Source organism: Oncorhynchus clarkii, chromosome 7, assembly GCF_045791955.1.
Source record: "Oncorhynchus clarkii lewisi isolate Uvic-CL-2024 chromosome 7, UVic_Ocla_1.0, whole genome shotgun sequence".
Taxonomy (NCBI): Eukaryota; Metazoa; Chordata; class Actinopteri; order Salmoniformes; family Salmonidae; genus Oncorhynchus; species Oncorhynchus clarkii.
In genome coordinates, this window is record NC_092153.1 from 73,351,964 (window position 1) to 73,377,288 (window position 25,325).

General features: G+C 45.2%; 1 protein-coding gene across 1 annotated transcript in view; it reads left to right on the top strand.

The window, feature by feature from the left end:
- LOC139413816 (histone deacetylase 7-like) overlaps nucleotides 1-25,325 on the top strand; it is a 69,930-nt gene that overhangs the window by 40,759 nt on the left and 3,846 nt on the right. The window contains exons 8-22 of the mRNA XM_071161601.1: nucleotides 5,491-5,737; nucleotides 6,698-6,891; nucleotides 7,084-7,272; nucleotides 9,323-9,560; nucleotides 10,013-10,146; nucleotides 10,863-10,983; nucleotides 12,463-12,512; nucleotides 14,112-14,219; nucleotides 14,494-14,549; nucleotides 15,331-15,418; nucleotides 15,805-15,924; nucleotides 17,863-17,960; nucleotides 24,084-24,202; nucleotides 24,859-24,992; nucleotides 25,090-25,171. Coding sequence (XP_071017702.1) covers nucleotides 5,491-5,737; nucleotides 6,698-6,891; nucleotides 7,084-7,272; nucleotides 9,323-9,560; nucleotides 10,013-10,146; nucleotides 10,863-10,983; nucleotides 12,463-12,512; nucleotides 14,112-14,219; nucleotides 14,494-14,549; nucleotides 15,331-15,418; nucleotides 15,805-15,924; nucleotides 17,863-17,960; nucleotides 24,084-24,202; nucleotides 24,859-24,992; nucleotides 25,090-25,171 — 1,978 coding nt within the window. The remainder of the gene's footprint in view (nucleotides 1-5,490; nucleotides 5,738-6,697; nucleotides 6,892-7,083; nucleotides 7,273-9,322; nucleotides 9,561-10,012; nucleotides 10,147-10,862; nucleotides 10,984-12,462; nucleotides 12,513-14,111; nucleotides 14,220-14,493; nucleotides 14,550-15,330; nucleotides 15,419-15,804; nucleotides 15,925-17,862; nucleotides 17,961-24,083; nucleotides 24,203-24,858; nucleotides 24,993-25,089; nucleotides 25,172-25,325) is intronic.

Below are 25,325 nucleotides of genomic sequence, written 5' to 3' on the forward strand. Positions count from 1 at the left end.
CTCCCACCACCTTATACTCCTCCCACCCCCCCTCTCCTCTCACCCCCCCTCTCTCCCCCAACCCCCTTCTCTCCTCCCACCCCCTATCTCCTCCCACCCCTCTCCTCCCACCCCTCTCCTCCCACCCCTCTCCTCCCACCCCCCTCTCTCCTCACACCCCCCTCTCTCCTCCCACCACCTTCTCTCCTCCCACCAACCTTTACTCCTCCCACCCCCCTCTCTCCTCCCACCATCTCTCCTCCCACCCCCCTAGATTATAAGTGTTCAATCCCCTGAGTCAATACATGTTAGAATCACCTTTGGCAGCCTTTGGCAGCGATTACAGCTGTTAGTCTTTCTGGGTAAGTCTGAGATTTGCAAACCTGGATTGTACAATATTTTTTTTAAATTCTCAAGCTCTGTCAAGTTGGTCTTTGATGATTGCTAGACAACCATTTTCAAGTCTTGCCATAGATTTTAAAGTCGATTTTAAGTCAAAACTATAACTAGGCATCATTCAATGTCGTCTTGGTAAGAAAATCCAGTGTATACATGGCCTAATGTAGTAGGTTGTTGTCCTGTTGAAAGGTGGATTTGTCTTCCAATGTCAGCAGACTGAACCAGGTTTTCCTGTAGGACTTTACCTGTGTTTAGCTATATTCCTTTTCTTTTTAATCCTAAAAACTCCTCAGTCCTGAACGATTGCAAGCATACAGTACCCATAATATGATGCAGCCACCACCATGCTTGAAAATATGAAGAGTGGTACTCAGTGATGTGTTGTGTTGGATTTGCCCCAACATAATGCTTTGTATTCAGGACACACAGTTCATTTCTTTGCACATTACTCTGCTGCTACAACAGCCTCCACTCTTCTGGGAAGGCTTTCCACTAGATGTTGGAACATTGCTGCAGGGACTTGCTTCCGTTCTGCCACGAGTATTAGTGAGGTTGGGCCTTGATTTAAGGCGATTAGGCCTGGCTCACAGTCGGCGTTCCAATTCATCCCGAAGGTGATCGATGGGGTTGAGGTCAGGGCTCTGTGCAGGCCAGTCAAGTTCTTCCACACCGATCTCAACAAACCATTTCTGTATGGACCTCGCTTTGCGCACGGGGGCATTGTCATGCTGAAACAGGAAAGGGCCTTCCCCAAACTGTTTCCACCAATTTGGAAGCACAGAATCATCCACAATGTCATTGCATGCTGTAGCATTAAGATTTCCCTTCATTTGAACTAAGGGGCGTAGCCCGAACCATGAAAAACAGCACCAGACCATTATTCCTCCTTCACCAAACTTTACAGTTGGCACTATGCATTGAGGCAGGTAGCGTTTTCCTGCATCCCCCTGGAATTATTTTCCATGGAGGGCCACATTGGAATATGTTTTTGCCATCGCGGGCCAGAATCATATTACAGGATTATTCATCATGTGTATGACTGTGTTGACAGATATATCTACTCTAAATCACGTCCAGATATGCTACTTATTTTACTTTTTAACATCAACAGAAATAAACCACATCCTTGTTCTCCTTTTTGTAGTATTTTCATTATTAAACATGCATTAAACTACACGCAGGGAAAGTACACTGTGCATTCAGCACCACGGACAGAACTATTGTTAACAGGTATGCACAAAAACACAAGAAAAAGAGAGAGCTCAACATTACATTTAAACTACTCAATCATTGTGAGGAGTGAAGTCTCTGATAGGCATTGACTAGAGCAGTGAAGTCAGGTATAGTTTCTGACGTCACTATGCGCTGGATTGCTGAGGGGTGAGAGTCAGTAAGAGATGATCTGTGCCTTAACTTATATTTCATCACTGAAAATGTCTGTTCACATACATAAGTTGACCCAAACAGTACAAACATCTTCTGAGCATGACTCCTAATCTTTGGAAAGTTTTGTTCATGCTGAGATGCATAGAACCTCGTCAGTGACATTGTTTTGAATAGTTCTCCAATCACTGCAGGTCAGTGGGAGAGTTATCCACATTGAAGGTGAAACGAGAGGAAACCCAACACCATGTCTTTTTCCTCAAAACTACGAGAAAACACTGTTAAAAGCACACAGCAGAGATGTATACTTCTCCCGCTGGTCGTCTGATAGGGAACAGACTAGTAGTATCGGAAGGTGCGTGAGATTGTTGGCTTCTACTTGGCGAGTCAGGAGAAGTCATTTTCATGCAAAAAGGCCCTTCCCTTGTAGTTTGGAATTCAGTTAATTCATGAGGGCCATGACGTCCACGGTGAAGGCAAAATCAGCCAGCCATTCTTTATCTTGCAGTTGAGGGAAATACACATATTTTTCTTTCATTTGCAGAAACTCATCAATCTCCGACTTCAGGTCCCACACCCTTTTAAGCACCTTCCCCAAACTCAGCCATCTCACGTTTGTGTGGTGGGGAGACCTGCATGACCCGACTCTGTCTCTTCCAACTGTCAGACAAACTGCCTGTGGTTTAAAGATTTTGCTCTTATGAAGTTTACCACTTTAGTGACTGTATCCACAACAGGCTCATTTTCAGAACACGTTTGAGAGCACCACCTGATGAAAAATGCAATGCAGGAAATTAATTTTCTGATCTGGGTTCAGCTCAGCTATTTGATCTTGCATCCTTTTCAAAAGGACAATGTTTTTTCCTATCAAGTTTGGGCACCCATCAGTGGTCACACTGGATATATTTTTAAAACTCAGTCCCAGCTTTGCCACACACTTATTAACCTCCTCCAATAAATCTTTCCCTGTGGTTGTGCTCTTCATTGACTGCACTGAAGCTCCTCTGTAATTTCACAGTCTGAGTTTAAGAATATCAACAACTGTACCGTGTCACCTGCATCACTGCTCTCATCCAGGGCCAAGGAGAAATAGGTGAAATCCTTTACCTTGTCTTTCAACTGTTGTTCCATATTCTCTGTGATGTCCTCAACATGCCGTGTCACTGTTCGTCTAGACAGGGAAACATTTTCAAACAGCTCTTCCTTCTCAGGGTAAAGTATTGCTGCAGAGTCAATTAAAAACGCTTTAATGAATTCACCCTCAGTGAATGGTTTGCTATGTTTAGCAATTTTGTGGGACAGTACATAGCTAGCTCTCGCAATTCCATCTGCTGAATGCAGTTTTGTGAAATGTCCTTGCTGCTTTTGCAACTAAGAAAGGCACTCTTTAGATGCCCACCGCTCAGAAGACATATTCCTATGTTTCTCTGCCTGCTTCGTCTGGAAGTGTCGGGACAAGTTGTAGTCTTTCACGACAGCGATGCTCTCTTTGCACACAGCTTTCCCTGACACCTCAATAAAGACATGTTGATGTCCCCTCTTCCTGGAACACCCTACATTCATCGTCTGTTTTCCTTTTCTTAGAAATCTTTGAAAAACTTTTTTTTGCGCAATTTCTAGCAGCTACTATTTGTAACTGTGACGTGTGTATCTCAAATTCTATATGTCATCTGAGCATGATTCCCCAGGCCGCACACATCCCCCAGTCCGTACACAGCCCCCGGGCCGTACACATCCCCCGGGCCGTACACATCCCCCGGGCCGTACACAGCCCCCGGGCCGTACACATCCCCCGGGCCGTACACATCCCCCGGGCCATACACAGCCCCCAGGCCATACACATCCCCCAGGCCGTACACAGCCCCCAGGCCCCCAGGCCGTACTGAATCAGGTCGCGGGCCGCACACAGCCCCCGGGCCGTACTGAATCAGGTCGCGGGCCGCACACAGCACCCGGGCCGTACTGAATCAGGTCGCGGGCCGCACACAGCCCCCAGGCCGTACTGAATCAGGTCGCGGGCCGTACTGAATCAGGTCGCGGGCCGCACACAGCCCCGGGGCCGTACTGAATCAGGTCGCGGGCCGTACTGAATCAGGTCGCGGGCCGTACTGAATCAGGTCGCGGGCCGCACACAGCCCCCGGGCCGTACTGAATCAGGTCGCGGGCCGCACACAGCCCCCGGGCCGCACTGAATCAAGTCGCGGAACGCACACAGCCCCCAGGCCGTACTGAATCAGGTCGCGGAACGCACACAGCCCCACACACAGCCCCTTTGCCCTGGTCTCGTCCCATCGCTGCAGCTTCCGTACGGACTCGGGACAGGCGAAGGTCGGGAGCCATGCTTCCTCTGAAACACGATCCCGCCAAGCCGCACTGCTTCTTGACACAGTGCTCGCTTAACCCGAAAACCGTCTGCACCAATGTGTTAGAGAAAACACCGTACAGCTGGCGACCGAAGTCAGCGTGCCGCTACAAGGAGTTGCAAGAGCGCGATGTGACAAGGACATCCTGGCCGGCCAAACCCTCCCCTAACCGTGATGACGCTGGGCCAAACCCTCCCCTAACCCTGACAACGCTGGGCCAAACTCTCCCCTAACCCTGACGACGCTGGGCCAAACCCTCCCCTAACCCTGACGACGCTGGGCCAAACCCTCCCCTAACCCTGACGACGCTGGGCCAATTGTGCGCCGCCTCATGGGTCTCCCAGTTGCGGCTGGCTGCGACACAGCCTGGGATCAAACCCGGATCTGTAGTGATGCCTCTAGCACTGCGATACAGTGACTTAGACCGCTGCGCCACTCGGGAGGCCCTCCTCCACCAAACTTTACAGTTGCCACTATGCATTCTCCAAACTCAGATTCGTCCGTCGTACTGCCAGATGGTGAAGCATGATTCTATACTCCAGAGAATGTGTTTCCACTGCTCCAGAACCCAATGATTCTATACTCCAGAGAATGTGTTTCCACTGCTCCAGAACCCAATGATTCTATACTCCAGAGAATGTGTTTCCACTGCTCCAGAACCCAATGATTCTATACTCCAGAGAATGTGTTTCCAGACTTGTGGAACCCATTTCATGAAGCTCCCAATGAACAGTTATTTTGCTGACATTGCTCCCAGAGGCAGTTTGGAGCTCGATAGTGAGGACAGACGATTTGGAGATTGCATGGCTGTGTGCTCTATGTTATACACCTGTCAGCAACGGGTGTGGCTGAAATAGCTGAGTCCACTAATTTGAAGGGGTATCCACATACTTTTGTATATAGTATATGTTTTAATTGAATAAGGGCTGATTGAATAAAATGGCAGTGGTGTACAGTTGTCCATCTCTCTCTCTCTTTCTCTCTCTCTCTCTCTTCAACAGGCCTGTTTAAAACATTTGGCCACCTGGCTGTACTGTACCATGAATATTAGATTAGTGTTCAACTGACGTGTCCTTTTCAGTTTCCAATATTTTTCACCACTCAGATTTCAGCAAACTGATGTTTTTTTCTGCTCTTACACTTATACTAAAGGAATGAAACAGTCATTCTATTCTAACAGACATTGAAACCTTGAGGACTGAACTTTGATAACCCGGCAGTTAGTAGTTGAGTGCACACTACCTACTGGAATTGAATCAAGTTTAAATTACTATTGTTTTTTGAGTTAACACTACTCAATTGATTTAGTGTGTGTTTTGTTATGTTTGAATGTTTTGTGTTTTCCGGACCTGCCTCCCTCCTTCAGGCTCAGAGGTTGCTACTCCAGGATGGTACGCTGGCCCACTTTATGGTGCCCTGCTCCACCGCGCTGCCGAGCATCAGCACCGGGCTTCCTGGCCATGGTGATTGGGAAACGGGTAGTTATCAGAGGGTGGCCAGGGTACTGCCCCAGGTCTACCTGCCCATGGAGAGACACAGTGCTGCCCACCATCACCTCCAGCCCATGTTCATCCTGGAGCCCTCAGGACTGCTGCATACACAGCTAGTCACTGGTGAGACACACACACACACACACACACACACACACACACACACACACACACACACCTGTAGTCATCCTGGAGCCCTCAGGACTGCTGCATACACAGCTAGTCACTGGTGAGAGACACACACACACACACACACACACACACACACACCTGTAGTCATCCTGGAGCCCTCAAGACTGCTGCATACACAGCTAATCAAACACACACAGAGCGACACTGCCCTCTATTGACCATTTGACTGAATGCCACTTACTTCATCCACTCATCAAACTGATCTATTTCCTGGTTACCCAGACTCATCAAACTGATCTATTTCCTGGTTACCCAGACTCATCAAACTGATCTATTTCCTGGTTACCCAGACTCATCAAACTGATCTATTTCATGGTTATCCAGACTCATCAAACTGATCTATTTCATGGTTACCCAGACTCATCAAAGCCTAGTAGTTAGCGCGTTGGGCCAGTAACCGAGCGGTTGCTGGATCGAATCCCCGAGCTGACAATGTAAAAATATGTCATTCTGCCCCTGAACAATTAATCAATCAAATATATTTATAAAGCCCTTCTTACATCAGCTGATGTCACAAAGTGCTGTACAGAAACCCAGCATAAATCCCAAAACAGCAAGCAATGCGGGTGTACAAGGCAGTTAACTCACTGTTCCCCAAGCGGCTGTCATTTTAAATAAGAATTTGTTCTTAACTGACTTGCCTAGATAAATAAAAAACATTCCCACAACAGTCTACTTCCTCTCTAGTCATTTTCTTAATTTTTTTGTCTAACATGATGATCCTGATGTCTCTCTCTCTCTCTCTCTCTCTCTCCCCCTCTCTCTCCTCTTCTCTCTTGCTCTCTCCCCTCTCTCTCCCTCCCTCTTACTCTCTTTCACACTCTCTCTCCCTCCCTCTATCCCTCTCTCTTCCCCTTCACTTTCTTTCTCCCCACCTCTCTCTTCCTCCAGTGCGAGGTCTGAACCCAGGCCTTATCCAGTACCCCTCCTCCAGGCTGGAAGGACTGGCCACCTTGGGCCCCCACAGGCCCCTGGGTCGGACCCGGTCTGAGCCCCCACTGCCCTCTCACCAGCAGCACCAGCTACTGCAGCAGAACCACAATCTGCTGCTGGAGAGACTCAAACAAAACACACACCTGGACCAGGTGAGAAGGAGCACAGATTGGACACACTCACACAGCTTGGGAATTGTCGAGCAACATGCTCATGTGCACACACACACACACACACACACACACACTACAATACATATATATACATACTGCATAATAGTACTAGTGAGACATGAAGAAGAAGAGTGAAGACTAATGCATGATGACCTTTGATCCTGTGAGAAGCCTCGTCTCACACAGATCTCCTCGGAGGACATGGACCCAGAGGAGATCAGGTTAGGGGAGGAGGATGGATACCAGAGAAGTAGACAGAGTGGAACCAGCAGCTCTGAGTCAATGTGGGACACAGAGTATGCATCCTCACGAGACAGCCATGGGGAACATATCAGGAAATACACACCTCTGGTGAATCAGGTACACGATCTCACATGTATGCACACATGAATACACGCACGCACGCACGCACACACACACACACACACACACACACACACACATGCATCAGAGGAGCTATAGGAGGACAGGCTCGTTGTAATGGCTGTAATGGAATGAATTGAACGGTATCAAAGATATGGAAACCACGTTTGACTATGTTCCATTTAGTCCATTCCGCCATTACATTGAGCCCATCCTCCTATAGCTCCACCCACCAGCCTCCTCTGATATGCATGCATGCGGACGCACACACACTTACAACACACCTGAAGCGCTACCTAGGTCATACAGAAAATTATTCAATTAGTCCCACTCCCAACTACAGCTTCAGTTCAGACCAACTGTTTGGCTCACCAATAGAGGGCACCATAGAATCACAGCTCAATAGCTCAGCTCTTAGTTGCCTGTTTTATGTCATTGCTAAAGTAATGGGTAAACAAATAAACAAACAAAATAATAATACTCATCTTTTCTCTCTCTCTCTCTCTCTCTCTCTCTCTCTTTCTGTTCTCCCATTCATCTCCCTTTCTCCCTCCATTCATCTCCCTTTCTCCCTCCATTCCTCTCCCTTTCTCCCTCCATTCCTCCCTGCTTCTCCCTCCATTCCTCTCCCTTTCTCCCTCCATTCCTCCCTGCTTCTCCCTCATTCCTCTCCCTTTCTCCCTCCATTCCTCTCCCTTTCTCCCTCCATTCCTCCCTGCTTCTCCCTCCATTCCTCTCCCTTTCTCCCTCCATTCCTCCCTGCTTCTCCCTCATTCCTCTCCCTTTCTCCCTCCATTCCTCTCCCTTTCTCCCTCCATTCCTCCCTGCTTTTCCCTCCTTTCCTCTCCCTTTCTCCCTCCATTCCTCTCCCTTTCTCCCTCCATTCCTCTCCCTTTCTCCCTCCATTCCTCCCTGCTTCTCCCTCCTTTCCTCTCCCTTTCTCCCTCCATTCCTCTCCCTTTCTCCCTCCATTCCTCCCTGCTTCTCCCTCCATTCCTCTCCCTTTCTCCCTCCATTCATCTCCCTTTCTCCCTCCATTCCTCTCCCTTTCTCCCTCCATTCCTCCCTGCTTCTCCCTCCATTCCTCTCCCTTTCTCCCTCCATTCCTCTCCGCTTCTCCCTCCATTCCTCCCTGCTTCTCCCTCCATTCCTCCCTGCTTCTCCCTCCATTCCTCCCTGCTTCTCCCTCCATTCCTCCCTGCTTCTCCCTCCATTCCTCCCTGCTTCTCCCTCCATTCCTCTCCATTTCTCCCTCCATTCATCTCCCTTTCTCCCTCCATTCCTCCCTGCTTCTCCCTCCATTCCTCTCCCTTTCTCCCTCCATTCCTCCCTGCTTCTCCCTCCATTCCTCCCTGCTTCTCCCTCCATTCCTCTCCCTTTCTCCCTCCATTCCTCTCCCTTTCTCCCTCCATTCCTCTCCCTTTCTCCCTCCATTCATCTCCCTTTCTCCCTCCATTCCTCCCTGCTTCTCCCTCCATTCCTCTCCCTTTCTCCCTCCATTCCTCTCCCTTTCTCCCTCCATTCCTCTCCCTTTCTCCCTCCATTCATCTCCCTTTCTCCCTCCATTCCTCCCTGCTTCTCCCTCCATTCCTCCCTGCTTCTCCCTCCATTCCTCCTTGCTTCTCCCTCCATCCCTCCCCACTTCTCCCTCCATTCCTACTTGCTTCTCCCTCCATCCCTCCCCACTTCTCCCTCTATCCCTCTCCCTTTCTCCCTCCATTCCTCCCTGCTTCTCCCTCCATTCCTCTCCCTTTCTCCCTCCATTCCTCTCCCTTTCTCCCTCTATTCCTCTCCCTTTCTCCCTCCATTCCTCCCTGCTTCTCCCTCCATTCCTCTCCCTTTCTCCCTCTATTCCTCTCCCTTTCTCCCTCCATTCCTCCCTGCTTCTCCCTCCATTCCTCCCCGCTTCTCCCTCCATTCCTCTCCCTTTCTCCCTCCATTCCTCTCCCTTTCTCCCTCCATTCCTCTCCCTTTCTCCCTCCCTCTCGTCCCCCCTTTTCTTTCCCCATCTTCTCCACTCTCTCTCCCTCCCTCCCTCCCCCTCCAGTCATTCCATTGGGAGCAGTCCAGGCACCTTCAGGTCCTGACAGAAAGGCACAGACAGGTGACCTACCTGGACCCCCTGGGTGTGCCTGTGGTTCTTGGCCCTTCCCACCGCCCCCTTGGCCGCGCAAAGTCCTCCCCTACCTCCACCTCTCTTCCCCCTCCTCCACAGCTCACAGACACCCCGCTGTCTCTGGCCAGCACTGGTCCAGAGACCCCCACCAAGCTACGATTCACCACTGGTGAGAAAGACTTGGGGAGTGCTGTAAACAATGCTTTATGTTGTATCACATGGTCAGTTTACTATATATTCAGCTCTATGTCCCGTCTATAGAATAACATATTATAACTTCATTTAATAGGATCGCTGACTGGCTGGTTATCTGGCTAGCTGGCTGGCTGGCTGTCTGGCTGGCTCACTGTCGGACTGGCTGTCTGGCTGTCTGACTGGCTGGCTGTCTAACTGGCTGGCTGTCTAACTGGCTGCCTGTCTGACTGGCTGGCTGGCTGTCTGACTGGCTGGCTCACTGTCGGACTGGCTGTCTGACTGGCTGGCTGTCTGTCTGGCTGGCTGTCTAACTGGCTGGCTGACTGTCTGTCTGTCTGGCTGCTTGTCTGGCTGACTGTCTTTCTACCTACATCGTATGGGTATCTAAACCACAGAGAGTGTGTGTGTGTGTGTGTGTGTGTGTAGGTCTGGTGTATGACTCTCAGATGCTAAAGCACCAGTGCACCTGTGGCGACAATAGCCGACACCCAGAGCATGCTGGGAGAATCCAGAGCATCTGGTCCAGATTGCAAGAAAGTGGCCTCAGGAACCAGTGTGAGGTGTGTGTGTGTATATATATATATATATATATAGATAGATAGATAGATAGATAGTGTTTGTGTGTTATATTATGATATATTATACCAGTGTTTCTCAACTTCTGGTCTGTGGACCGGTGCCGGTCCCTGAGATGGTTTACTGACACCTGATCTAGGAAACCCAGAACTAGAATCTGACCTAATTGTGTCATCGCATGAAGAAAAAAAATATACTAAAACGAGGAGCGGAAGCAGGGCGGTAGCTCCAGCCCTCTTTCGCTACAAGACTCAGGCAAGTCTATGGGCCAAATGTCCCTTCCCCTTCCGAATTTAGAAAGATGCGCACGCACGCTAAATCGTGATTTGTTCAAATAACCAGTGACGAAAAACCTGTGCACCAGAACAACTGGTAGATAGTCGTCGCATCCCACAGTCTTTTTACGATACTATTTGTGTCCACGAGAGATCAACTGACACTTAGTAAACTCTATAGTGCTACTTTGTTCAAAGATGATGGGCCAATTTCTAACGTCTACTATGATCACTACTGTCACATAGAGTTAAGCTAACATTGCAGCTACCATCTACCCCGGCCAACTGTGTGAGTGTCTGTTATTTTGTGTGTGTGTGTGTGCACCACAGTCAGTTGAGTGGTGTGTGTGCGTGCGTCCATCCATGTGTGTATGTGTGTGTGTTAAAGATACATTTTAATGAAGAGTGTGTGTTTGCTGCTGTAGTGTATCCGTAGCAGGAAGGCCTCTCTGGAGGAGCTTCAGTCTGTCCACTCCGAGAAGCACGTCCTGCTGTATGGCACCAACCTACTCCATCGTCTCAAACTGGACAACCGCAAGCTGGCTGGTGTGACACACACACACACACACACACACACACACACACACACACACACACTGACACATACAGTACACACACTCAAACCAACACAGCTCTGATGCACTTCATTGTCAAACACTCACACTCACTTGGGCAATAGCCAAAAATCTGTATTTTTGCACACTCATAATCACGTACATGGACCTATACACATGCATGGATCATTTGTGACCGACCGCCTCGATTCGGTCTTATGTAGCAACATTTTAAATGCTCACTACTTTTTTACTTTGGATTAAAAAAAAACAACCAAAGATTTCAAGACTAAACGTGGTGAAAGTAGTAGCCTACAATAAGGAAAAACTCCAGGTAAAAATACACTTAATCTAGTTCTTTGCCTATACCCTAATCTGACTTTGGTGCAGGTCATGTTGTTCTTTATTTGTCACATGCACAGGATACAGGTGTAAACGGTACAGTGAAATGGTTACGTGCATATTTGTATAGTAGCAATATCAATAATAGAAAGTGTCCAGATAAAAATATTGTATAATTATTAGATGATTCTTACCCAGACACACTGGTCTAAACTGATGGGTCATGTGCAAGAAATACTATAACCACCCCCCAGACACATCTGGCTAACCTGATGGGTCGTGGAATCATCTGGCGAGTTTTTTGTTTAGACATGCAGCTAGCTAGCTCTAGCTATCTAAACAATGAACCATAATCCCAACCCATAGCCACAGTACAAACAGATTGTCATTAGCTAGCCACCATCCATGAAATGCTGTAGAATGAATCTGCAGGTAGCTAAAACTAACCAACTTGATTCAATTACACAGATCGTACATGGGAACGTTAGCTAGCGAGCCGGCAAGCTAACATTTGCTAGCTAGCTATCAGTAAGCTTCAACTTGCAATGAAAATGACTTTCTGACTAAATGTGAAACCTATAATATCTGAAAATGTAGTTAGACTCTTACCTGTATACATGGATGAACGCTTCACGGCAGACAAGGAACCAATCTAACTAAGTCGTCCTGTGTCTTTTCCGTTTTGTTTGTCACTACAGCTTGTTTGGCCCGTTGTGTCAAGTCACGCCGGTTCACACTGGCCGTGTGCAGAAAGTAGTCCATCACAACTTTTTCCCAATGATCTTTGTTGATTGTGCCTGCTAAATCCAGGGCAGCAATGTTGTTTAGAGCAGTAGCAACACTTTTGCTACATTATATCTTTCAAAAAAGCCACGAGAGGAAGGATTATCTACACATACTGAGCAGCTCATGTTATAGACAGAAGCATGCTACAGGGCAGACCAATCTGAACTCATCTCTTGGCATGTCCAGCCCATCCATTATCTCAACCAATCATTGCTAGCGGGAAGGTTCCCATCTTTTTCCATAGCTAAACCAACTAAGCTCTTAAATGAAAAATGTTATTCGTATTTACAGATGGCATACAAGTGTGTTATTAAAGCATGTTAAAGTTATCTTTCTCTTGCAGGGATCTTATCTCAAAGGATGCGTGTGATGCTACGATGTGGAGGAGTTGGGGTGAGTTACTCAAAAGTACACACACACATACACAACACACACACACACTTACTGTGCACAGGCACACAGCTCAACAGACCTTGTAATGCACAATCAAAGATTGTGAAATCTTTCCACTTATCTAATCACATTACAAAATGGCAAACATTACATGCTTGATTATGCCTCATTACACAATTAAGCTAATAGGACTACAAATTATGGAGGATGTTGTTGTTGTTGGCAGGGACTTGGTTGAAACGCCAAATAGATATCAAAGACAAAGAAAAGGTGAGAGATGAGAGAGAGAACGAGGGAGAAAGAACGAGGGAGAGAGACAGGGAGAGAGACAGGGAGAAAGAACGAGGGAGAGAGACAGGGAGAAAGAACGAGGGAGAGAGACAGGGAGAAAGAACGAGGGAGAGAGACAGGGAGAAAGAACGAGGGAGAGAGACAGGGAGAAAGAACGAGGGAGAGAGACAGGGAGAAAGAACGAGGGAGAGAGACAGGGAGAAAGAACGAGGGAGAGAGACAGGGAGAAAGAACGAGGGAGAGAGACAGGGAGAGAGAACGAGGGAGAGAGACAGGGAGAGAGAACGAGGGAGAGAGACAGGGAGAGAGAACGAGGGAGAGAGACAGGGAGAGAGAGAGGTGGACTTTATGGACACCAAAGAAGAGGATGAGGCAGGGATGAGTTGAAGAGGAATAAGAGAAAGGGGGGGGGGGGATTAGGAAGAAGTAGGCTTGTATGGTGTTGATAAGGTCACAGTTGTAAATGAGAACTTTTTCTCAACTAGCCTACCTGGTTAAAAAAAGGTGAAATAAATCAAAATAAGGAAGGAGAAAATGCGGACATTAAAGAAGACGAAGAGGAGATGAGAGGAGGAGGAAGGAGTTGAGAGAAACAGGGAGAAAATGAAAATGGTGGAGGAGAGGATGGTTTGTATCAAAGAAGGAGAAAATATTTGCAGACACAGAAGAAGATGAAGAAGAGATGAGTGGATGAGGAAGAAGATGAGAGAGAATAGGAGGAGGAGAGGAGAAGGAAGGGGCTTTGTATAGTGTTGATAAGGCGCCTGATCTGTCTGGATTTCCGGCTCTTGGCTCCTCTGGTCAGGCACACTGATTGGAACAAGATGGCCAAGACGGTGATAAAAGAAATTCCTCTGATTTCATTGTTCCGTTGTGCCAAACCGCCAGAAATGTGGAGTTTTGAAACATGGAATAACAAAGGGAGAGAGAGAGAGAGAGAGAGAGAGAGAGAGAGAGAGAGAGAGGATCTGAGAGCAGGAATACTTTACTACCCCCTTTACACCAGCAGTAAGTCAATGTTGTGGTGATTAGTGTGGGTAAATGTTGCCCTTGCCAAACCCTTCCCCCTGGCTCCCAATAAGTCATGATACTCTTCATTTGGTTGGAATAAACAGTAGACTTTGGAATCTTTCCTACAACCTGTCACAACCTGTCACCTCCCTATTACAATGGGTGACTTCCTCTTTACTCATTGGTCTGACACCATTTTCAATCAAATAACTTGTAAATTATGCCCATGTTTCTCCCTGTGGTTATAATTTTTATCCCATCCCCTGACGTAACTTCTTGGTTTTGCGTGATTGACAGGTGGACAATGATACGATCTGGAACGAGATGCACACATCAACGGCGTCTCGCTTGGCAGCAGGCAGCGTGACGGAGCTTGCACTCAGGGTGGCACAGGGAGAGCTGATGGTGAGACCGCCAATCGCAACCCCCTGTCCGAGCCGTAACTCAGCTGATCAGAATTGTCAATCCCGTAACATACATTAATACACATTGAAGCATACTGTATAGTCCTTTCTCTTCATGGTTTATTGAATTTATGAATTTCACATGAAATTTGAATTTAATATGGCTATATCAAAACCTTTCAATGTCACCTGTATTCAACTAATATAAGTGAAATCGTAAGATTTATTCAGAGAAAGCCAGAGTCAGTGTTAAAGTTTCTATTCCATCCTCACAGAATGGCTTTGCAGTGGTGAGGCCCCCTGGACATCATGCAGCCCACTCTACCCCCTTGTAAGTACTGCACCACACACACACACACATAGACACACACAGACACACACACACACACACACACACACACACACACACATAGACACACACAGACACACACACACACACACACACACACACAGACACACAGACACACACACACACACACACACACACACACACAGAAACAGGAGGTCTCTAAAATCATTTCAAAGGGTTCCCTACACATGAAAAGTACCTTTCAGGTGTGTGTTAAGTGAATGTGTGTTACTTGCCCAAGGCTAACAGCAATCTACTTCTACCCGCGCTGCTCAATTCATGCCCAGCTTTCAGGACACTGTGCTGTCAGCCTATAGCACCACCTCTAAGTGTGTGCATGTGTGTGTGTGTGTGTACTCAGCAGTGCCTGTCAGTAGTTATTTATGTGTCGATAATGACTCTGGAGGAGAAGAGTTGGACAGCAGATATGATCTTCAATTTAGTTCACACTCATCGAGTTTATAGCTTCTGCTGTCAGCACCGCTATTTCCCATCATTCATACTTTGCAACCCTACATTCTGGTACTGTCCAGCCATACCGTGCCTAAACATGAGTGCATGTTCAGTGAAACAAAGCATGTTTGACCCATTGGCACTAATGTCTTCACATCACCTAGTTTGTGTATATACATTATCATGGAGATATCTCCTGGAGACCTTTCACTTAAAAAAGCCTCAACTTTACATCGGGTGTCTATGGTGTCATTATGGGAACATGTTCTCATAAGTATTCCTATGTCCCCACACGTGTCTCTCTCCAAAGGGGTTTCTGCTTCTTCAACTCTGTGGCCATCGCAGCCAAGCAGCTCCAGTACAAACTCGGCGTCAGCAAGATCCTCATTGTGGACTGGGTGAGAGACGGCCGCTGTCACTGGTCCCCACATGGGATCTAAACACAGACACACACACGTGCTCACTTTAACATCATTATTGACCATAAACGTGGTGTCAGCATTCACACTGATGTCTGCTTTCCACATGAGTCAGACCTGCCACGAGTCTGGGCCTAGGCGCGCACACACACACACACACACACACACACACACACACACACACACACACACACACACACACACACACACACACGTACACACAACTTATAAGGACAAATAATTGTATGTATTTTAGTGTGCACTAAAAGGGATTATGCAAACATTAAGGTCAAGTAATGGACTAGTTTAGTATACTACAGAATTAAGAGTCTGACTGCCCCTTGACCTTTCTCTCCAATGTTCAGGATGTTCACCATGGGAACGGTACCCAGTCGGTCTTCTACAACGACCCCAGCGTGCTGTACATCTCCCTGCATCGCTATGACAACGGCAAATTCTTCCCCGGTAGCGGGGACCCAGCTGAGGTATATTAGGTTGTACTATCCACTACCGTATACATCATGCTCTCCCATTGGTAGATGGAACTGTCCATCAAATACATGATCGGTGTGACCATTTGGAAAAGAAAACGTCTGAGCAAGCACCGAACAGATTGGGTCGGCCACCCACCTAATACCACACCACCCACCTTCATTTTCCCATTCTCACAAAACTGTGAGGATGAAAAAGTGGATGTTTTCACATAACCTTCATCATGAGGGGATGGTCCAAATGAGGCCGTTCTGGCTTGGATGTGGCTTTGCCTTAAATGGCCCCTCGACCTCCACTGAGCTGTGTGGTAAACCTCTGAAGTCTCTGTGTCCCTCCACTACAGCACCATGTACCTATATAACACACTAGGGGGTAGCGGTGATGTCACCATAGCACCATGTACCAATATAACACACTAGGGGGTAGCGGTGATGTCACCATAGCACCATGTACCAATATAACACACTAGAGGGTAGCATGATGTGACCAGGGGTACTACACATAAACATCAGGGTATCCCTAATCCACTCCAGCATCTTTTAAACATGAAAGGAAAGAGAGAAAGGGAAATAAAAGAGGAAAAATGAAGAAAAGGGATGAAGAAGAGAAGAACAATAGAGTGATGGATAGAGCGTGTGTGTGTGTGTGTGTGTGTGCGTGTGTGTGTGTGTGTGTGTGTGTGTGTGTGTGTGTGTGTGTGTGTGTGTGTGTGTGTGTGTGTGTGAGTGTGAGTGTGAGTGTGTGTGTGTGTGTGTGAGAGAGTGACTAGTTGGCAGTGTATGGCGGAGCGCATGTGTTTTGAATTTACCCTGTGGACATCCAGTCCACCGAGAGACATTCTGCGATGCACATCATCACACACACAAAGGAAATGACCACGGTTTGTTGCCAATAGGGTGTCACTCAGTCCTCACTCTCTCCTCACCATGACATTGAGTGATGTTGGAGAAGTTTTCAAAAGCTAAATAGCTACAGTAAATAGCTACAGTAAATAGCTAAATAGCTACAGTAAATGGCTACAGTAAATAGCTACAGTAAATAGCTAAATAGCTACAGTAAATAGCTAAATAGCTACAGTAAATAGCTACAGTAAATAGCTATAGTAAATAGCTAAATAGCTACAGTAAATAGCTACAGTAAATAGCTAAATAGCTACAGTAAATAGCTACAGTAAATAGCTAAATAACTACAGTAAATAGCTAAATAGCTACAGTAAATAGCTAAATAGCTACAGTAAATAGCTAATTAACTACAATAAATAGCTAAATAGCTACAGTAAATAGCTAAATAGCTACAGTAATTAGCCACTAGCAGGACTAAAAAGAGAGGCAGGCATTTTAAGGCCTACTCTTAAGACCAGTGGCTCAACTATTCTCCCACCCCATTAATGTGAGGTCAAATCAGGTTGTGCCTGGCATTTGGTGAAATGTACTCTCTCGTGACAGACGTTAACATTTGGTTCTGGGTGCTGAATTTTGGTGAATTATAGCTAGAAACTAAATATCGACAAGTGCCAACTCAAGAAAATATGTCTCTGTAGTGTGTTAAAACTGGGACATATTCTGGGTGTAGTTTTGTGATTTATGAGCAGATTTGACAAATTGTATCAAAAATAAAAATTGTTGAGTTGATGGAGGCGTTGAATTAATGTCCAGCCGTCTTTCATTTGGAAATTGTAATCACTCCCTTATGTCATTGAAATGTGACACAGCTTTTCCTCAATGGCACAAATGTGCATTTTGAAACTATGGTGCTGATTGTGTGTGAACATTTGACGCAAAATATCTCACGACCCTCCCTCAGCTCTCAGCATAACTTTCAATGAAGTAAGATGTTAACATGATAACTATGAATATTAATGAATAACAATGAATATCTCTATTTCTCTCTCTCCCATCTCTCTTTCTCTCTTTCTCTTCCTCTCTGTCCAGGTGGGAGTAGGAGCAGGTGAGGGCTTCAATGTCAACGTGGCGTGGACGGGAGGCTTGGACCCCCCCATGGGCGACGCAGAATACCTAGCAGCATTCAGGTACAGAGTTAGAGATACACCTAACCTACCTCACCTTACCTCCAACCAAAATCACATTAAGACAAAACCACAAAAGTGCAAAGATTATATTTTAGTCAATGGGGTGTGCGCGCAATTGATTCATAGAAAGTCTTACCAAAACTCTTCACTCATCCTTGAAATACTACGCACAGCTGGGATATAACAGACTTGTACAGTATCATGTGTTTATATTGTGGTGCGAGTTAGATTTTTGTGATGCCCTCCATTATATGGTGTGGATCCATGCCACTGAATGGAGGTGTGTCTTTTTTCTGTGCACCGCACTTTCCACTTCATTCAAGCCTCAGCCCCTGAATGAATAGCTGCTCGGTTTGCGGCGTAATGAACTTTGAGCGTTCCTGTCAGCGGTGTTGGCTCGCCACCAGACGATGAACAGTATGTGAGGTCCGTATGGTGCATACACACAGTGGGTGGGCCAAGCTCGTCAAACTCAGGATTCTAATGGCTGTAGCCATACTGTACCGTTAAGAGCCATCGATTCCAACAGGCAGACGCTAGGCTCAATGTTTACCCATAGCATACTATGCTAATTGCTAACTCACTGAGAGCAGTATGGTCGGTGTTGATTCACTGGTTGTATAGAAGAATAAGAAAACCTAGTAAGTGCTCCCTAGTTTAGGTGTGTGTTACCTAGTGACTATCTTCGTTACGTGTACAGGTGTACCTAACAACCCTGTACCTAACAACTGTCACTTCATTTTCATTACAGGTAGATGTTACCTAACAACTGTCACTTCATATTCATTACAGGTAGATGTAGCAACTGTCACTTCGTTTTCATTACAGGTAGATGTTACCTAGCAACTGTCACTTCATTTTCATTGCAGGTAGATGTTACCTAGCAACTGTCACTTAGTTTTCATTACAGGTAGATGTTACCTAGCAACTGTCACTTAGTTTTCATTACAGGTAGATGTTACCTAGCAACTGTCACTTAGTTTTCATTACAGGTAGATGTTACCTAGCAACTGTCACTTAGTTTTCATTACAGGTAGATGTTACCTAGTAGCTGTCACTTCATTTTCATTGCAGGTAGATGTTACCTAGTAACTGTCACTTAGTTTTCATTACAGGTAGATGTTACCTAGTAACTGTCACTTAGTTTTCATTACAGGTAGATGTTACCTAGTAACTGTCACTTCATTTTCATTGCAGGTAGATGTTACCTAGTAATTGTCACTTAGTTTTCATTACAGGTAGATGTTACCTAGTAACTGTCACTTAGTTTTCATTACAGGTAGATGTTACCTAGTAACTGTCACTTAGTTTTCATTACAGGTAGATGTTACCTAGTAACTGTCACTTCGTTTTTATTGCAGGTAGATGTTACCTAGTAACTGTCACTTAGTTTTCATTACAGGTAGATGTTACCTAGTAACTGTCACTTCATTTTCATTGCAGGTAGATGTTACCTAGCAACTGTCACTTAGTTTTCATTACAGGTAGATGTTACCTAGTAACTGTCACTTCATTTTCATTGCAGGTAGATGTTACCTAGTAACTGTCACTTCATTGTCATTACAGGTAGATGTTACCTAGTAACTTTTTCTTAGCTCTTAGTACAGGTGTATGTTACCTAGTCGTTTTTTCTTACAGTAGCTCAGATGTCAATACAGGTAGCTCTATCACTTAGTTTTCTAGATGTTACCTAACTGTTTCTTGTAGACATATAGCCAATATCCTCATGTGGAATTTGAAAAAAAATGACTCTGGGAAATCCAAATGTAAAATCCCATGAATTCACCTTAGAAACACATTTTTACAAGTGAAAATGTGTTCACTTTCCCACGTGTTCCCCCACCCAATTCCACCAACAAACATTGTAAGCAATAAAGTCTGTGCAAGGAAAATCTGTGACTGGGCCTCTATTCCCCAGACGTTCTGTACAGCCAGAAAATATGCACCCAATTTCTGCATTGGCTGTATTTTATGCATCTTGAAATACCATAAATGTAATAACCTGGTTCAATGCAGCCTGCCATCCTTCTAATTTAATTCATATTCATCTACCTTTCACTGTCCTTTTCACTGTCTTTTTACTGTTGTTTTATTTCTTTACTTACCTATTGTTCACCTAATACCTTTTTGCACCATTGGTTAGAGCCTGTAAGTAAGCATTTCACTGTAAGGTCTACTACACCTGTTGTATTTGGCGCACGTGACAAATTAACTTTGATTTGATTTGAGATTTCCATCTTCCAATGGGGCCGTCCTGTTTATTTCACATCTTGCCATTCAGGAGGTGAGGGATCTTGGGTTTGCCTCCAAAATGCTACCCTCTTCTGTATATCAGCTAGTCTTGCAGTTCAGTGGCTATAGGATAGAGGTAGTGGATGATTGGGGGTGGGGGGGTGGGTTGCGGTATAATCTGGTAGATTCCTTTAGTTGCGGGATACAACGTGTGTGTGTGTGTGTGTGTGTGTGTGTGTGTGTGTGTGTGTGTGTGTGTGTGTGTGTGTGTGTGTGTGTGTGTGTGTGTGTGTGTGTGAGGGACTGCACAGGCTGCATGGTCTGGGAGGGATTGGGGTGGTGGTGGGAGTGAATGGTGTGGGGGTGGTGCATTGTTAGGGAATCCAAAGGCGGCGTAATTAAGCCCAATGGATCCCAGATGGCTGGCTGTCAGTGACGTGAGAAGAGGGCCGAGCCCCTAATGGGAACCAGACGCACGCCGAAGCGCTTTGAACTGCCGGCCGGAGAAGGGGTGGGGGGAAAGGGAACGAGAGAGAGGGGAATCAAACTCGGCATGGGCAGTGTGTGCTCGCTAAATCACTGGCAGCAGCAACGAGAGGAGGAAGAGGCGGGTGAGGAAGAAGGGGAGGAGGAGAAGAACAAGGGAAGCAGTTCCAGAAGATGAAAATAGAAAGGTTGACGTCATCCTCCCCTCTGGACATCTCTCTGTCTTGGTCCTGTTATTTGTTTACTAACGCTTTCGATAAAGCCCTCATTGTTATGTAGTCAGTCTTTAACTGCTGTGGTACCCAGAATGTAGCCTAGTAGATACTCATGTGTATCTGGTAACTGCATATAACATAAAACAATTATTGAATTTTAAGGTACAGGCCAAAAGTTATTTTAAATTAAGTTTAGTGACAGTAATCCCCCAAACATATTTTCCTTATTTTACCAGGTAATTTGACTGAGAACACATTAATTTACAGCAATGACCTGGGGAATTGTTACAGGGGAGAGGAAGGGAGATGAATGAGCCATTTGAAGGGTCAATCAAATGGTGAAATGTATATGATGTGTAACTATCGTTAGGCTACAAGACCTATATAATAGGTGGTGTCAGAGGAAAGCCCATAAAATTGTCATAGACTCCAGTCACCCAAGTTATAGACTGTTTCCTCTGCTTCCGCACGGCAAGTGGTACCGGAGTGCCAAGTCTAGGACCAAAAGGCTCCTCAACAGCTTCTACCCCCAAGCCATAAGACTGCTGAACAATTAATAAAATCGCCACCGGACAATTTATATTGACACCACCCCTCCCTTTTGTATACTGCTGCTACTCGCTGTTTATTACCTATGCATAGTCACTTCACCCCTACCTACATGTACAAAGTACCTCAACTAACCTGTACCCCCGCACACTGACTCGGTACCGGTGCCCCCTGTATATAGCCTCGTTATTGTTATTCTTATTGTGTTGCTTTTATTAGTATTTTTTACTTTAGTTTATTTGGTAAATATTTTCTTAACTCTTCTTGAACTACATTGTTGGTTAAGGGCGTGTAAGTAAGCATTTCACAATAAGGTCTACACTTGTTGTATTCAGTACATGTGACAAATAAAGTTTGATTTGATTTATCTGGCAACTTGATGTAATTTATATCCATCTAGTGTTAGTGATAGGATAGTGATAGGATAGGATAGTGTTAGTGATAGTGATAGTGTTAGTGTTAGTAATAGTGATAGTGTTAGTGATAGTGTTAGTAATAGTGATAGTGATACCGATAGCGATAGTGTTAGTGATAGTGATAGTGTTATTGTTAGTGTGTTAGTAATAGTGATAGTGTTAGTGTTAGTAATAGTGTTAGTGTTAGTAATAGTGATAGTGTTAGTGATACCGATAGTGTTAGTGATAGTGTTAGTGATACCGATAGCGATAGTGTTAGTGATAGTGTTATTGTTAGTGTGTTAGTAATAGTGATAGTGTTAGTGTTAGTAATAGTGTTAGTGTTAGTGATACCGATAGCGATAGTGTTAGTGATAGTGTTAGTGTTAGTGATAGGATAGGATAGTGTTAGTGATAGTGTTAGTGATAGGATAGGATAGGATAGTGTTAGTGATAGTGATAGTGATAGTGATAGTGTTAGTGTTAGTAATAGTGTTAGTGATAGTGATAGTGTTAGTGATAGTGTTAGTAATAGTGATAGTGTTAGTAATAGTGATAGTGTTAGTGATAGTGATAGTGTTAGCAATAGTGATAGTGATAGTGTTAGCAATAGTGATAGTGATAGTGTTAGTAATAGTGATAGTGTTAGTGATAGTGTTAGTAATAGCGATAGTGATAGTGTTAGCAATAGTGATAGTGTTAGTGATAGTGTTAGTAATAGTGATAGTGTTAGTAATAGTGATAGTGTTAGTAATCGTGATAGTGTTAGTAATAGTGTTAGTGCTAGTGATAGTGTTAGTAATAGTGATAGTGTTAGTAATAGTGATAGTGTTAGTAATAGTGATACCGATAGCGATAGTGATAGTGATAGTGTTAGCGATAGGATAGTGTTAGTGATAGTGTTAGTGATAGTGTTAGTGATACCGATAGTGATAGTGTTAGCGATAGTGATAGTGTTAGTGAAATTGATAGTGTTAGTGATAGGATCGGATAGTGTTAGTGATAGTGATAGTGTTAGTGATAATGATAGTGATAGTTATAGTGATAGTGACAGTGTTAGTGATAGTGACAGTGTTAGTGTTAATTGATAGTGTTAGTGATAGTGTTAATGATAGTGATAGTGATAGTATTAATGATAGTGTTGGTGATAGTGATAGTGTTAGTGTTAATGATAGTGTTAGTGTTAATGATAGTGATAGTGATAGTGTTTCAACTTTCATGTACTTTTATTTGGTGTCACACTGTGTCACATACCTGGGTATGTTACCTGGATGTTTGTTGAAATGTTTCTGACAGTTGGACTGATCAGTGGTAGCTTGGTTCCGGATCTGTTTGTGCATATTGACGATGACTGTAGGTGTTGGCAAGACAGCACAAACAGATCTCAGACCAGGCCCGATCCATGGGACATGGGTTTTAATTTGACCATGTCTCTTTCACTGGGTAGTCAGTGATTTATTTGCAAATGAACATGTCATGCGGTCCTAAATATACTGTACACATCTCCCTCTTGAAGAGCATGTGTTATACAGTAAGCAATAAAGCACAGTATGTTTTGTGTGTCACAAGAGACTAGCGTGTTGAAAGGGTCAAAGTCAAATGCAGAAACCTGTGTCCACTGTGAATATTATTTGACCCTGCTGGTCATCTATGAACGTTTGAACATCTTGAAGAACGATCTGGCCTTAAGGGCCATGTACTCTTATAATCTCCACCCGGCACAGCCAGAAGAGGACTGGGCACCACTCAGAGCCTGGTTCCTCTCTAGGTTTCTTCCTAGGTTCCTGCCTTTTTAGGGAGTTTTTCCTAGCCACCGTGCTCCTACATCTGTATTACTTGCTGTTTGGGGTTTTAGGCTGGGTTTCTGTATAAGCACTTTGTAACATCTGCTGATGTAAAAAGGGCATTATAAATTTGATATTGATTTGATTTTGATGTCATTCTGTGACACTGCAGAATCAACTATGTTCCTCATTACACACAGGATATGTTTCTATGAAGTGTAACTCAGTGTTGACTTTCTTGTCTTCACTAGATGTCAAGGTTCCTTGAATTTTTTTTGGGGGGGGGTAACAGTGCCTATGAATACCCTCTTCACAATGGATTATAAGAACATTTATAAAGCCTTGTAATGACCTATGCTATTTTTAAATGATTTTCAGACAATTTAGGAAGGTTTATGCACAACATACCTTTTGGAGTGCTTTGACCTACAACAGCGTTGAACCTCCCCTATCTGTCTCCAGGACTGTGGTGATGCCGATTGCCTATGAGTTCTGTCCTGACGTGGTGCTGGTCTCATCTGGTTTCGATGCCGTCGAGGGACATCTGGCGCCACTGGGGGGCTACAAAGTGTCAGCCAAGTGTAAGCACACTATTCACTCTTCCTCACAAAATCATATGCGGGACACACAGGTACATTTTATTGAACATTTTTAGTCATTTAGCAGACACTCTTATCCAGAGCAACTTACAGTAGTGAGTGGGTACATTTTTGCACTTTTTCATACTGGTCCCCTGTGGAAGTCAAACACACAACCCTGGCATTGCAAGTGCCATGCTCTACCAACTGAGCCACACACGCCCACACTGTTTCCACCTCATCTTCACAGTCTTATGAGTCTCACTAAATTATTCTGACTGTTCTATATTCCACACCAGGGATGGGCAACTTTGATGGGGGTGGGGGGCCACAAAAAATCTGACCTCACCATGAGGGGCCGCAGTGGATCGCGAGTAGGTGTACCCATATCAATACCAACACATGCAGTCAGAGCTCTAGCCTTTTGAGAGCAAAACATTTTAGCAACCACGCAGGAGAGAAATATTTTACGTTATAGAGTTCATTTCCTGTAATTCTACACATTTTGCCATGAGGTTTAGAGGACATGTTGCAAGTTTAGTCTCCTGTGTGTGTGTGGAAATATGGAGGACTTTGGAATGCATCAGTGAATTTTGATTGTAATTGTCACTTGTAAATTTAAATAAATAAAGTATTTAAATGTGTCTCCCCCCTCAAAGGTTTTGGTTTTCTGACACGGCAGCTGATGGGGCTGGCAGGGGGACGGGTTGTCATGGCGCTGGAGGGGGGTCACGAGCTCACGGCCATCTGCAATGCCTCTGAGGCCTGTGTCAGGGCCCTGCTGGGCATCCAGGTCAGTAAACACAGGATCAGCTTACTTCTCCCTAAATCCTACCCTTCACCATGGGGGAAACAACACTATACTGACCCCCCCGTGTGTTCCCCACCAGGAACCCCTGTCTGAAGCAGTCCTAGAGAGGAGACCCTGTCCCAACGCTGTCCTCTCTCTGCAGAGAGTCATCCAGGCCCAGGGTGAACATCTGATACACTGTCGTTCTATCTCTCTCCCTATCTCTGTCTTTCTATCTCTCTCCCTATCTCTGTCTTTCTTTCGATCTCTCTCCCTATCTCTGTCTTTCTTTGGTCCATTCTCTCTATCTGCCTCACTTTCTCTCTCTTTATCCCA